This window comes from Gossypium hirsutum, chromosome D08 (assembly GCF_007990345.1).
Source record: "Gossypium hirsutum isolate 1008001.06 chromosome D08, Gossypium_hirsutum_v2.1, whole genome shotgun sequence".
NCBI classification, from domain to species: domain Eukaryota; kingdom Viridiplantae; phylum Streptophyta; class Magnoliopsida; order Malvales; family Malvaceae; genus Gossypium; species Gossypium hirsutum.
The window spans coordinates 25310866-25324533 of record NC_053444.1 but is presented as its reverse complement, the minus strand read 5'-3'; the positions used below and the strand labels follow the sequence as shown (position 1 = coordinate 25324533).

At 32.6% G+C, this 13668-nt stretch overlaps 1 protein-coding gene and 1 long non-coding RNA gene across 2 annotated transcripts; one reads left to right on the top strand and one right to left on the bottom strand.

Moving 5' to 3' along the window:
- Window positions 1–476: 476 nt before the first annotated feature.
- Window positions 477–2232, bottom strand: LOC107918042 (uncharacterized). Its single transcript, XR_001689884.2, has 2 exons — window positions 1631–2232; window positions 477–711 (listed from the first exon to the last, which is right to left on the bottom strand). It is a non-coding gene; the product is annotated as an uncharacterized lncRNA (long non-coding RNA).
- A 316-nt stretch (window positions 2233–2548) lies between these two features.
- LOC107918048 (pentatricopeptide repeat-containing protein At5g11310, mitochondrial) lies at window positions 2549–5729 on the top strand. Its single transcript, XM_016847549.2, has 2 exons — window positions 2549–3168; window positions 3890–5729. Exons 1-2 carry the CDS (start codon window positions 2619–2621, stop codon window positions 5116–5118), a joined length of 1779 nt encoding a protein of 592 aa, XP_016703038.1. The 5' UTR covers window positions 2549–2618; the 3' UTR covers window positions 5119–5729.
- The last annotated feature ends 7939 nt before the right edge of the window (window positions 5730–13668 follow it).

Genomic DNA, 13668 nt, shown 5'->3' with positions numbered 1-13668 from the left:
CCTTGAATAGACCTCACATACAATACTAATCACAATGTAATTTAAGCTTTACTTGTGTACCAATACAAGCTTGCAGCTTGTTCATATCCATACTGAATAATAACAATAATAGTTAAAAAAACATATGCTTTTTGGTTATTTAGCATGAAAATCCTAAAAAACAGAGACAAAACTATATGAGTTGCAGAACATTTGACTTGTCCCTTCTTATAGCTTATTTAACAACCATTGTAAAAGCATCCCACCAGCAGATGGATAAGACGACTTTAATCTTTGGGGTACAAATTTTGAATAGGAGACAAAACTGAAAACTGTTGAATTGACTACAAGATAAAACTGTGGTAAAAAATTTAAGGTTGTTTTCTAATGTTTATAGTGACTAGCATCCACAAAAACAAGTAAAAACATGTACTGTCAATGGCTATATTGAATAAAAAGAAAAAAGGAATTGGAGACAACAAAGGTAGACAAGAGAGTTCAACCATGGATAAACCATACATTCAAGCAAAAGTAACAATTCATCATAATAATATATAGTCACTAAGAAACAAGTTTGATAATCCTTAAAAGGCAGACCAAATAACTATAATTGCTTGGCTGGAGACAATATAAACAATCCAGCTCTCTGCAACATTTGATTTACTATATAATCCATCTCCTATATCTATAACTTGAAACAGATTAAAATGTTGCCCATATCTTCCTCTGTACCTGTTAAAAACCAAAATTTATCAGTCATTGCATTGGTCCAATTCAGGGAGATTTTGATTACGTAGCAAAGGTACCCTTATAAGTATATATCCTGATTGGCAAACAAGTATTAGTAATATAGAGACCTTGCAGAAATAACAAACATGTTAAACCTTTGAATTGGAATGTTTTTGTCCAAATAGGCAATTATATAGTACCTTGCCAAATTCGATATTGTCATCACTAAACAACCTCTACTTCATCATGAGTATTGCAACATGGTATCAAAGCTGAGTAATGATTTACCTAGAAGCTTGGTCAGCTGGTTTTATTACTCAAACACATGTAGAAATTAGTAGTGTGCATCTAACGTTTATGCCTCAAGACCAGGCTAAAAAGGATGACCAGAACCCTATTGTTATTAATGAACATGGTAAGTACTCAAACCATAAACAAATTGGTATAATGATATTTCCTTGAAAGGCTCACTAAATTGCCTGATGGTATTTTACAGCAAAGTTGGCATGATCAATTCTGCCCAAAAATTGTTCGACAAAATGTTAGAACTAAAATGCCGTCCTACTATATTAAATTGTAGAACTAAAATGCTAGAACTAAAATGCCAGAAATTGTTTGGCATTTACCCCTTCTTCTTCAAGTGTTCTTTACTAGTCACATTACAAAAAACAAAAGCATAAAAAATCAGCATTGTAACAACAAACGAGAGGTGAATTCGTTCTAAAAGTCAAAAAGTATAGAGATTTTGAATGGGAGAATAAATAAAAATGTGGGCTTTGAATGGGAGAAAAAAATCTTCCAAAGAGAAGCATCGGTGGTGGAGAAGAGGAGAAAATATACAGAAGAAATAATGATAAAAATCAATCCCATAATAAAGACAAACAAAAATATACAGAAGAAGAGAAGAAAAAGATAAACTCACCGGTGGTGGAGAAGAGGAACAAAGAACCAGAGACTTCTTCAGTGGAGAAGAGGAACAAAGAACCAGCAGAGGAACAAAGAACCAGTGATGAAGAGATGAAAGCAAAGTGCTTTCTAGATGAAAACAAAGAACTAGCGTTGTGTTTGGCTAAAAAAGTAAAATACCAGCCCAAAAGTATTTTTTGGCTGAAAAAGCTAAAAAATTATGCTTTTTCATATGCCCAAAAGCACTTCAAATAAGTTGAAAATTTACTACCACTGAAGTCTATTTTTTATTACTTTTCAGGGAAAAACATTTTTACATACAAAAGCTCATTTGGAAAGCAATAAAGAACACAACCTGTTGGAAAATATGCACAAAGGCAGAATTTTATTAAATAAATTTTTTTCACAAAATGGCTGAAAACGAATTCTTGCACAAATGCTTGCAACTTCAACTTAAATTGCTTTGCTTTGCTCATTATGATTAGACCACATGAAAATGACAAGTCTTGGTGCTTAGCTTTGCCCATGGAGTTGGTATCATGGGGGCAAGGCTCCTGGCTTCCATGTATGTAGTTTTGCCTATGGAGCAATGCAGGGAGAAGTGCTCCTGTAGGGAATGCTATTAATTGGTAGTATAGTTACAAAAACATTAATAACCAAAAACTACCATCTATTTTTTTTTCTATTTGTTCTTTTAAAGCACCACTGTCTACAATTTACCTGATAATTGGGGTGTTATGCTAGTTTAGTGGAGCCATTTTTTTCTCTCTACTTTCCTGCTTGCTATATGCTTCTTGGATTTTCTCTTCGTTTCTAAACGTTCGATTTCTAACATTTTGGGCCTCAAATGCAGTGTTAGAGTGGGAATTTTTCAAAATTCTCAAGATCATGGCCAATATTAATGGGCTTTCAAATTTCTCCAAATTCTTTGGGTCTTTACCCAACGATAATACGACCGTTAAAACCCACCTAAAACCTCAGGATTTCTTTAGAAGACAAGAAAAATGAAGTCTCTCTACCAGCAGCAACGCCGTTTCCTTCTTCTGAATGTAAATTATCTGCGAAGGCTATTCTTCTCCGATCAATCACGGATTTCCAAAAAAGGTGATCCTTCTATGAAGTGGCCCTCACCTTCTTCATCTCCTCTTTCTAACACCAGACCTCACCCAACTCCCACCTCAGGTTTCTCCCAAAACAAAATTTCCATCATCTCCAATCTCCTCAAAGACCCAGCCATTACCTCCAGTTCATCTTTCGAGTCCGCTTTGGACCAAACAAGGGTAGACCCTGACCCGGATCTGGTCCAAGCAATATTCGAGCGCTTTGATTCTTCTCCAAAATTGTTGCATAATTTATTTCTTTGGGCTGAAAAGAAACCTGGGTTTGAATCCTCTGCGACGTTGTTTAATTCGATGATCAATATTCTTGGTAAAGCTAGGAAGTTTGAGGACGCCTGGACTTTGGTTCTTGATCGGATTGATGTTGGGAAGGAGGACTCCAATTTGGTTTCTGTCAATACCTTTATAATTTTGATCAGACGATACGCTCGCTCTGGTAATTTCCTTCATGCTTTGCGTAAAAAGCTTTGAACTTGCTTTTTCCTAGAAATTTAATCTTGGACTCCTGAATTCCTGATAAAGCAATCCTTCACATTCTATTTCTGTGTCTACATTTTGCATTATTGACCTTCAATATTGTTTTCTTAACGAATTTAAGGTAGGTATATAGATGATGATTTGCAAATCCCTAAATAAGATATTGGATTCGGAATAACAAATTATGGCTCATTACTATCCTATATATCGAGACGATATATGTAAATAAGACATCGTTTTAGGACTAAGAACTTATGGATTACTACTACCTTATATCTCGAGCAGGTGTATGTTCTTACATGTTCAGTTTTTTATCAATTCGATGATGAATCTGCGAATCCGTAAATAAGAAATTGTTCTTGGACCAAGAAATTATGGATTACTACTGTCCCATATTTGGAGCAGGTATATCTACTCACATGTGCAGTATATACCAATTCGATGATGAATTTGCAACTCTGTGAATAAGATATTTGTTTTGGACTTAGAAGTTATGGATTACTACTATATTTGAGCAGGTAAATGTACTTGTCTAATGAAACTCAACATTGAATCATTAAGTTAATATGATCATTTAAAATTAGTACATGATAAGAAAATAAACCTTCTTTAAAGAGTTTAAATTTCCCATTGAATTTTATATTTCTTTTGGTTTAGTGATGCAGTATATAATCATGCAGGTATGACTCAGCCTGCTATCCGGACATTTGAATTTGCAAGCTGTTTAGATAAAATTTGCAGTTCTAATGACAAAAGTAATCTTTTTGAAATAATTTTGGACTCCCTATGTAAGGAAGGGCACGTTGGGGTGGCAAGTGAATATTTCTCTAGAAAAAAGGAGACAGATCTTTGTTGGGTTCCATCAATCAAGGTTTATAACATGCTATTAAATGGATGGTTACGGTTGAGAAAGCTCAAGCATGCAGAGAAACTTTGGTTGGACATGAAAAAGAATGGTGTGTCACCTAGTGTTGTATCATATGGTACCTTAATAGAAGGATACTGTACTATGCGTCGTGTTGAGAGGGCAATGGAATTGGTTGATGAAATGAAGGGAGTAGGAATTCAGCCGAACTTAAAAGTATATAATCCAATTATTGATGCACTTGGGGAAGCAGGTAGGTTAAAGGATGCATTAGTGATGATGGGACGAGTTTTATTCTGTGAACTTAGCCCTGATATTTCGACATATAACTCTTTAGTAAAAGGTTACTGCAAGTCCAAAGATTTAGCAGGAGCTAGTAAAATACTTAAGATGATGATTAGCAGGGGTTGCATCCCAACCACTACAACCTACAATTATTTCTTTCGATATTTCTTGAAATTCAGGAAAATTGAGGAAGCAATGAACCTTTATACAAAGATCATTCAGTCTGGTCATACTCCTGATCGGCTTACTTACCAGGTTTTGTTGAAGCTTCTGTGTGAGGAGGAGAGGTTGGACTTGGCAGTTCAGGTTAGCAAAGAAATGATGGCGAGGGGATACGATAGGGACTTGGCTTCTAGCACTATGTTGGTTCATTTGCTTTGCAAAATGCATAGGTTTGAAGATGCTTTTTGGGAGTTTGAGGACATGATACAAAGGGGTTTGGCTCCACAATACCTCACTTTCCAGAGAATGAATGATGAGTTAAAGAAAAGGGGAATGACAAAGATGGCAAGTAAACTATGTGGTATTATGAGTTCTATCCATTCTTCCAAAAAATTGCCCAATACATATGGTGGAGATGAGGACTCGTCACAAGCAAGGAGGACATCCATAAGGCAGTTGTCTGATATGCTAAAAACATGTAATGATCCGAGAGAACTTGTTAAGCATAGATTTTTATCTGAAAATGCTGTGTCAAGAGCTGGCCAGTTGATTGAGATTATCAAGAAAAGAGCTAAAGAAACAAGTATGAATAGTTAAGGCCTAACTGCAAGGAAGCAACTACAATGGAGCAGGCTTCATGAAGTTTTGGAGCAGTTGTTAGATGGCTTTTGTTATCTCCGGGGAAAACATAATGGAAATTGATTGTGGAGAACTCTGTTTTGTGATTAAGATACCGTGTGAAAGCTCATATATCTTTGAGTATAATATTAGCAGCGGTATGATGAAAATGAAAGGCCATTTTTACACTGCACATATCGGTATGTAGAAGACACGATGATAGAAAAGATTGATGTTCAAGCTGGAGGATCTGAAGTAAATGCATTGAGTGCTTGCTTTTTATTTGAAATTGACTTTGAGAGATTTCGAGGTTGCAATTACTCAGCACTATCTCTTCTTTTGTCAGTATCACTATTTTCATTGTCAAAGATGGAATCACAAATCTTATTCTTGGATTTGACTTGAGGAGCTAATCATGTCGATGCCGGTAAGAATTAAATTATACTTGGGTGTTCTAAATTGAGGAACCATATTATGTACATTTTTTGGGGTTCACCCCTTAACCCCCCCTCCCCCCCCCCGGGGCATGGGAAAAAAAAATGAACATGTCTCCAAAACTACAATTGAAATAGTTATATTTTCTCTTAAGCATGGCATATCTAATAAATAGGTGTTTCATTAAACCAAGTAAGCTATGGAGTTTAAAGGTGTGGTTAGATGAAAACGTGGAGGGATGGGAGGGAGTGGAAAAGTGAAGAAAATAAATTTTGAGCGTGTTTGGTTGGGAGGAAAGAAAATAGGAAGGATGATTATTTTTCATTCTAATATATAAAATTCAATCCTTCTAAATTGAAATGATAAGAGGAAAAAAATGAGAGATGTGTATGGTAGTTCAAAATTATATATTTTTCAAATATTTTATTTTATTTCCTCCATTTTTTAACTTTACCAAGCAATAAATAAGAAGATAAAGTATTTTTCTTTTCATTTTTTCATCTTTCATATCAAGCACACCTATGGAAAGAAAAATTATGTTTTTCATTCTTTTAATTTTCTATCATTTCAGTTTTTCATCCTTCTAATTTTCTTTCCATTCTACTAAACAAAACTTATATCTACATTTTTTTCTCAAATTGATGTGCTTTTTTCAATGCAACTATTATACAGATTAGATGTTGAAATGATTTATTTTTTATTATCTGGTTATATTTTTTATTGAGTCTTAGCTCAATTGGTTTATTGTCATTACAATTACCCGTATAAAGTAAGTTTGAGTGTAAGATTTGGGGTTCTTTTGGGTAGTAATAGAAACTATATAATAATAATTCATTTGTCCCATTACATGCTCAAAATCGTCGGGTCTAGTTTAATATTTTTGTCCAATGTAAACACCTAATATTGATGAGGGTATGCAATTTCAATTGGGCTTTGAACTCATTGAAGGGCTATGAAATATTTTTAAGTAGAATTGTTTCGATTTTAAAGTTAATACTAATTTAATTTTGAAATTGGAATTAATTTTTGAAGTTGAAATAACGATGGGTTGAATTCCCTTCATAAATTTTAAGGGTTTTAGATTGAATTAAGTTAGATTTATTTTATTTTTGGTCCCAGTTGATTTGAAACTGATTTTAATTTATTTCTAAATTGATTTGATTTAATTCTTTGAAAATTGGCATGAGGGTGGATATTTGGATATTCACATAAGTTTGATTTTGGGAATTTTTTTTGTTTTAAATATAATCACTTTTTTGTTGTCTTTATTTTAGAAAATAAAATAAATTTTTATTCCAATTTTATTTTTTTCAAAAAAATAAAAAATTAATGTTAAAAATAAATAAATTCCTTTAAAATTTCAGATTTATTTTAAAAATATTTTATTATAAGGTTGAGGTCGAAGCCCATTTATTTTGGTTTTATCCAAAACAAGTTATGTTCAAATTCCAAGTCATATTTGGTTAAGATACTTGGTGATGCTGAACTTGAGAGTGAATTTTAAAAGTTGGAACAATCAACTTGAAGTAAATTGAATGAAAAATAAGCTTTATTGGAAAATGAAGGCAACCACAACAACGAGGAATTCCAAAATCTTCAAGAATTTAAAAGTTTAATCAAATAAATTGAAAATCAATTAAGAATGGAACCGAAATCTGGTGTGTTAAGCAAATGATTTTTGAAATATGTAGCATCATTCACAATAGTGAAATTCATAGCCCAACTAAATGGTAAATCATGTCTTTTCATCGGCATTTGATGATAGATGAAAAGTAAACATGGTTATGGGTCGTTTGTCTTTGTGATAAATGACCCAATTTTTATTTGATAGTAATTGACTTTTCATGAAGAAAAATGTAATGATTACTGTGAGATAAGATAGGATCATATTTGGAGAACAAATTTATTCCAAAGAGTTTAAAGATACTCAATGATGGTGACACACTTATGATAAGATCATTGGACGAACAATTATTAAGTAGCTTTCGTAATAATATGTAATTAAGGAAAGCTCAGCCACGATACTATAGTGGAATGACTACATGACTAAATAAACATATAAATAATAGGCAAAAAAATGTAAATTATAAATTAGTTGAACCCTAATTATGTATGTCCAATCGATCCCTCGCTAGCTCGTTGAAACCATAAATGAATTGCTTGTAGAAGCAAATAAACAAAAATAAATGAAAAGGATGAAGTTGGAGAAATGGGTTGCATTCACAAATGTATGTGTTTTCTCACTAAGTATAGAAATGGCTTAAGAATTAATTTAAGGTTTTCAAATTATTATTTAATTAATTATAATTAAATAATTGAAGTTCGAAAATGAAATTAAATTAATTAGTCATTATGAATCCGTTGAATAAGAAAATTAAATATATTTTCTCATAGATTCTTTTACAGAAAAGTTGTCACGACTTTAATGGAATTAGAATTGGGTTGATAAAATTATTTAATTGAAAAATAATTTAGAGAAGCTTAATTGTTTAGAGACACTAGTCAAGCCAACGAGAATAGAGCCACATTCTAAAAACCAACTGGATGAGGCGAGCTATGTAAGTAATAGGGGTCGAGATCCCTATTCAAATACCTACACTCTTGGTTGGAGGGATCATCCGAACCTTAAGTGGGGAGGCAACCAAGGAGGGGTGAATCAAACACAAACTCGACAAACTCTTCCTTACCAACCTCCACCAATGCAACAAAGATTCGTGGACAACGACCATGCTGTATGTGGTCAAAGACTTGATCGACTAGAGGAGGAGATATAAACCATGAAAATGGACATTTAATAAGTCCAAGCTAGATGTGGATGACTCGAATCCTGAATAGATAGTCCTTACGACCAAATGAGCTAGTTAATGATGATGTTTTAAAAACAAAATGGCCATAGTCTCCCCAAAAATACAGAGAATAATCTTCGGAGAGATGTGAAGGAGCACGTAAAGACGACCTCTTTATGACCGGACAAAGAATTGAAGTTGTCAAGTGTGTCCATCTATAAAGAGAAGGAGGTTCTTGATGAGGTTGACGAACCCACGAAAGTGGAGGAATCCAAGCACCACGAGCCGATCGAGGAGGTAGTCAAATCGGTGCCTGTTCTGACAATTTCAATTCCAACCACAACGAAGGTATCATTCCCGATGAGGCTAGAGGACAAACAAAAGAGGGATGAGGCAGATTTTGTAAGTTTTTGAATTTATTTAAATCCCTTAATGTCAATTTACCGCTCTTAGAGCTTATAGATAAAATTCTAAAATATGCCAAGTATATAAAGAAAATTATGGCACAGCATAGAAAGATGAAAAAGGGCGAGCAAATTGACATTGATGACTCGTGTAGTGCTTTAATCACTAAGAGGATACCCTCGAAATTAAAAGATCTAGGTAGCTTTATAATTCCAATAGAGATAGGGGATCGACTGTAATATCCCGAAAATTACTACTGTAATACCCCGAAAATTACTACTGTAAGAAAGTAGGTATCCTTGATAGTAAAATAAGGAAATAAAGTGACAAAAAGGGAAATTTTGAGTTATGGCAACATTGAGAATTATATTATGACATATTAATTTAAGAAATGATTAAATCGCAAAAGTGAGAAAAATTTTGTTGCCCAATAGTAAATACTCAAAATTTGAGGGATAAAGTGTAAATACAAAAAATTTGAAGGACCAATAGTGTAAATATTTTAAGGGTGGAATAATCTAGAAACTAAGGAAAATGGATGAATTAGGACCAAATTGAAAAGGTGAAGAATTTTGAGGGACTAAATCATAATTTTACCAAATTAAGTGATAACTCAAGGACGAAATTTTTAAAGATTATGAAGGGAAAAATGGTCAATTAGAAGAGAGAGAAATCTAGAAAGCAATGATGATGTTGGTGATATTTTAGATTAATTAATTAAATAAATATTAGTTTATTAATATTTTAATTTGATTTTTAAATGATATTTTATTATTTTATTATTATTCTATTTAGTATATATATGAAAGGAAAGATGAAGAATCTTCATCTTCTTCCTTGCAACCAACGTGAGAAGAGAGGAAAAGAAAGAAAGTTTTGCTTTCTTTACAATTTGGTGCTTCCACCAAAAATTTACCATTTTCACTTAGAAATCAAAAGAATTTCCATAGCTTCCAAGAGAGAAAAATAACAAGGAGAAAATGGGGAGCTATAATATCAAATTAGATTCAAGAAATAGAAGCTGGAGGAGAGAGAAAATCAAGTTAAAGATTGAAATCAATAGCACAAGGTAAGAACATCAAGATTTCAATATATTTTTAAGTTTGATATTATTGAAAAAACATGGAAATAATGTTATAGTAGAGTTTTCTTATATAAGGTCTTACGTTCTTGATATATTAGTGAAGAAAAATAAGTGAAAGTGATGGGAAATATTATAGAGAAAGGGAATAAGGGAGTTATACACCTAGTAATCAACAATTTGTACTAAAATAGTTTTAGACAGCAACAGTAGTCTAAATTTGAAAACTTACAATAAATCGTGAAAATTGAATTAGAGGATGAAAAAAATATGGAATTAAATATTATTGAGTCTAGTTTCTCATAGAATAAACGGTGTAAGCAATGGAATTGTAAATCATGAGTTATAATAAATTTTGTGAGATAAGGTCAGAATGATTTCGGGTTCCCCTATTCTGATTTTGAAAAATTATCAAAAATTGGAGAAAAATTATTAGGGGCTTAAATTTATATGTTTAAAATATCGAATGAGTATATTTTCAATAGAAATAGACAGAAACATTATCCAAATCTTGTATGAGGAGATAATTAATTTTTAGTGAAGAAGGGTCAAAACTGTCAGACAACAGAATAGGGATGAATTTAAAGAATAAACTGTACTTATTGGCTAAATAAAAAATTCTGAAAATTTTCTGGTAAGAAGATATGTGAGTCTATTTTTAGATAAAATTTTTGGATCTTAATTCGGAGTTCTGTAGCTCAAGTTATAAATAATTTTATGAGAATGACTCAAGTGGACAGCTTTGAATGAACAATTAAATAAATAGTGAAATTATAGATAATGTTATATATAAGCATGTTATATACATTAAGGATGTGGAATGGAGAGGAGGAGGAGGAAAATATATGATTATTCAACTAGCATGAGTTTTCATTAAAAATGACTAATTTGAATGTTTTAGGTTCAGGGACTAAATTGAATAAAAGTAATGTTTTAAGGGTAAATTTGTAAAAATGTCAAAAAGTGACCAAATTGCATGAAATGAATTTTTTTATTATTTAAATTAATAAATTGAATGAAATATTAATTTATATCAAGATTAAGTGGAAATTCGAGGAAAATAGAAAATTACCAAAATGTCCTTGAATTTTGGTATTTCTGTAATTTAGCCTGGTAAGTTCGTGTAACTTGAATTATATTCTTAGATGATTGAAATATATATATTGGATTGAGAAATTGATTTGAATTGTGAACATGAGAAATTGTGAATTGAATGAAATGGAAATGAAGCTTTGAATTACATGTGTAAATATCGAGTCTCGTGGGCCCTATTTGTTATGAGTATAATATTTCGAGGATATGTTGTAAAGAATTATAAAAGAATGTTAATAATTTAAAATTTTTAATTTGGATGAAATTTTGTAACTCGGTTTAATACGTATGCAAATGAATGTCTTCTAGTAATGCCTCGTACTCTATTCCGGTGTCAAATACGGGTAAGGGGTGTTACAACGTGACATCGCCAGATTCGGTCATAACGTTTAGACCAAGTTTGTGGTGTTACATTTAGTGGTATCAGAGCTATGGTTTAGTCGGTTCTCGGACTAACATAGCGTATGCGAGTTTAGCTATACATGCCATATTATTACTCGTGATAATGTAATATCTTTCGACTCCAATGAAATTGTTTTGTAAGACAGAGATGATTTCTAACCAAGTTGTTTCCAATAATGCTAAAAAAAATTATGTTGAAGTGCTTGAAATGTGTTTATTGTGAAATGAAATTTAGAAAGGTATGAATAGAAAATGCATGATAAGTATGTGTTAACGTATGAAGTAAGACAACCATGAGTTGAGAAATGTAGAAACGTAGAATAAAATGAAAGTTTATATGGTGATATGCTCATCCGCGTTTGCTTGGCGCGCATATGATGTTATGTGCTCAACATATTTGATTAAGTAAACATCGTAAGTAAATATACACAAATAGATTGAATGTATGTTTATGTACACTTGCTTGAATAAGTGTAAGTATGTTTATATGATATAATCTTATGTTTAATTGTTAAATTAGAAATAATATGATTTTTTTTATGTCTTTGCTATTGAATCATGAATATTATAATAGTATGAAAATTGAATTGAAAGATCAAATTGAGTAGAACACAGGAATGAGTACTTTCGTTTAGTGATATGTGATGAATTGACAAAAAAGACCACGGTTGGACCATGGCAACATGTGATATGTGATTTCCATATAAGACCATATCTGAGATATGGCATCGGCGTGCGATCTCGTTTAAGACCATGTCTGGGACGTGGCATCGACATCGATCTGTGAGCCAGTGTAAGACCATGTCTAGGACATGGCATTGGCACCATTGAGATTATGAGAGGTCCCATGTAAGACCATGTCTGGGACATGGCATTGGCACCGAGATGAGAGGTCCCATGTAAGACCATGTCTGGGACATGGCGTTGGCACCGAGATAAGAGGTCCCATGTAAGACCATGTCTAGGACATGGCGTTGGCACTGAGATGAGAGGTCCCATGTAAGACCATGTCTGAGACAACACTGGGATGAGAGGTCCCCCGTAAGACCATGTTTGGGACATGGCATGGGCACCGATATGAGAACTCCCATGTAAGACCATATCTGGGATATGGCATTGGCAGTATAGGAAACATCTCATGTAAGACCATGTCTGAGACATGGCTTTGGCATGTTATTATCAGATAGAAGACCCGAGTATCCTTAGTATTCCAAGTTATTCAATGGGATAGTAAAGAAATTATGTTACATGAATGTTCAGGTAAAAGTACAATAAACAGATTCAGGTAAGTATAAGGATTAAGAATATTTCAGTTATCAGTTGAGAAAAGAATTTCAGCAAGGAAGGAGTAAGTTATAATCATGAGTTGTTTAAGCAAGGAAGTAAGTAAACAAGTAAGAAAGTAAATAAAGAAGAAGTTAAATTTGATGAGACAAAATATTCAGGTATGATATGTAACAGCCCGATTTTAAGCCTAGTCGAAACAGTGGTTTCGGGACCACAAATCCGATGAGAAAAATTTTATTATTATTATATTTTTATGGTCTACAATATCACAGAAAGATTTCGTGAAAATTTTATTCAAAAATTTCGACGTTTGAGCACTCAATTTAGTCAAAAGGGCTAAATTGTAAAAAGTGCAAAAGTTGAGTTCTAGAAGCTAGAGGTGTCAAATTGCTATGAAATTTTAAATTGGAGGTTCTTAAATGGTAATTAGACCATTGGTTATGTTATGGACAAAAATGGACATGAAATAGGTGAAATAGGTGAAATAGGATATTTTTAAGTTAAGGGCATTTTGGTAATTTGATAATTAAAACAAATTAAAAAGACAAAATAAGGTCAAAATCATCATCTTCTCCATGAGTGCTGGCCGAATATCATGTGGACTCCATGGCTAGGGTTTTTTCATTCTTTCAAGCTTCATGGTAAGTCCGTTCTAGCCCCGTTTTTCTTGTTCTTTATATTTTTAGAATCTCGATAACTTGCTTAAGCTATTTCTATCATTAATTCGAGCTACAAATTATGTTTGAAAAATTACCCATAGATGAAAAGTGTGAATTTTTATATTTCATGATAGAATATGAAACTTAGAATTATGTTAAACGATTTTTGCTAAACGATTTTTAGCGAAAACGAGTGAAAAGGTATAATTGTTAAAAATTATTATTATTCATAAGTGCACTTTAGAGCAAGAATTTGATGTTGCTGTAGAAGTAAAAATTGTTCAGCGTGTCATAAAACATAAGAAAAAGGAATAAAATTTAATTTCCGAGCCTAGGGGAAAAATTGTAATTTTGTGAAACTTTAGGGGCAATAATGTAATTT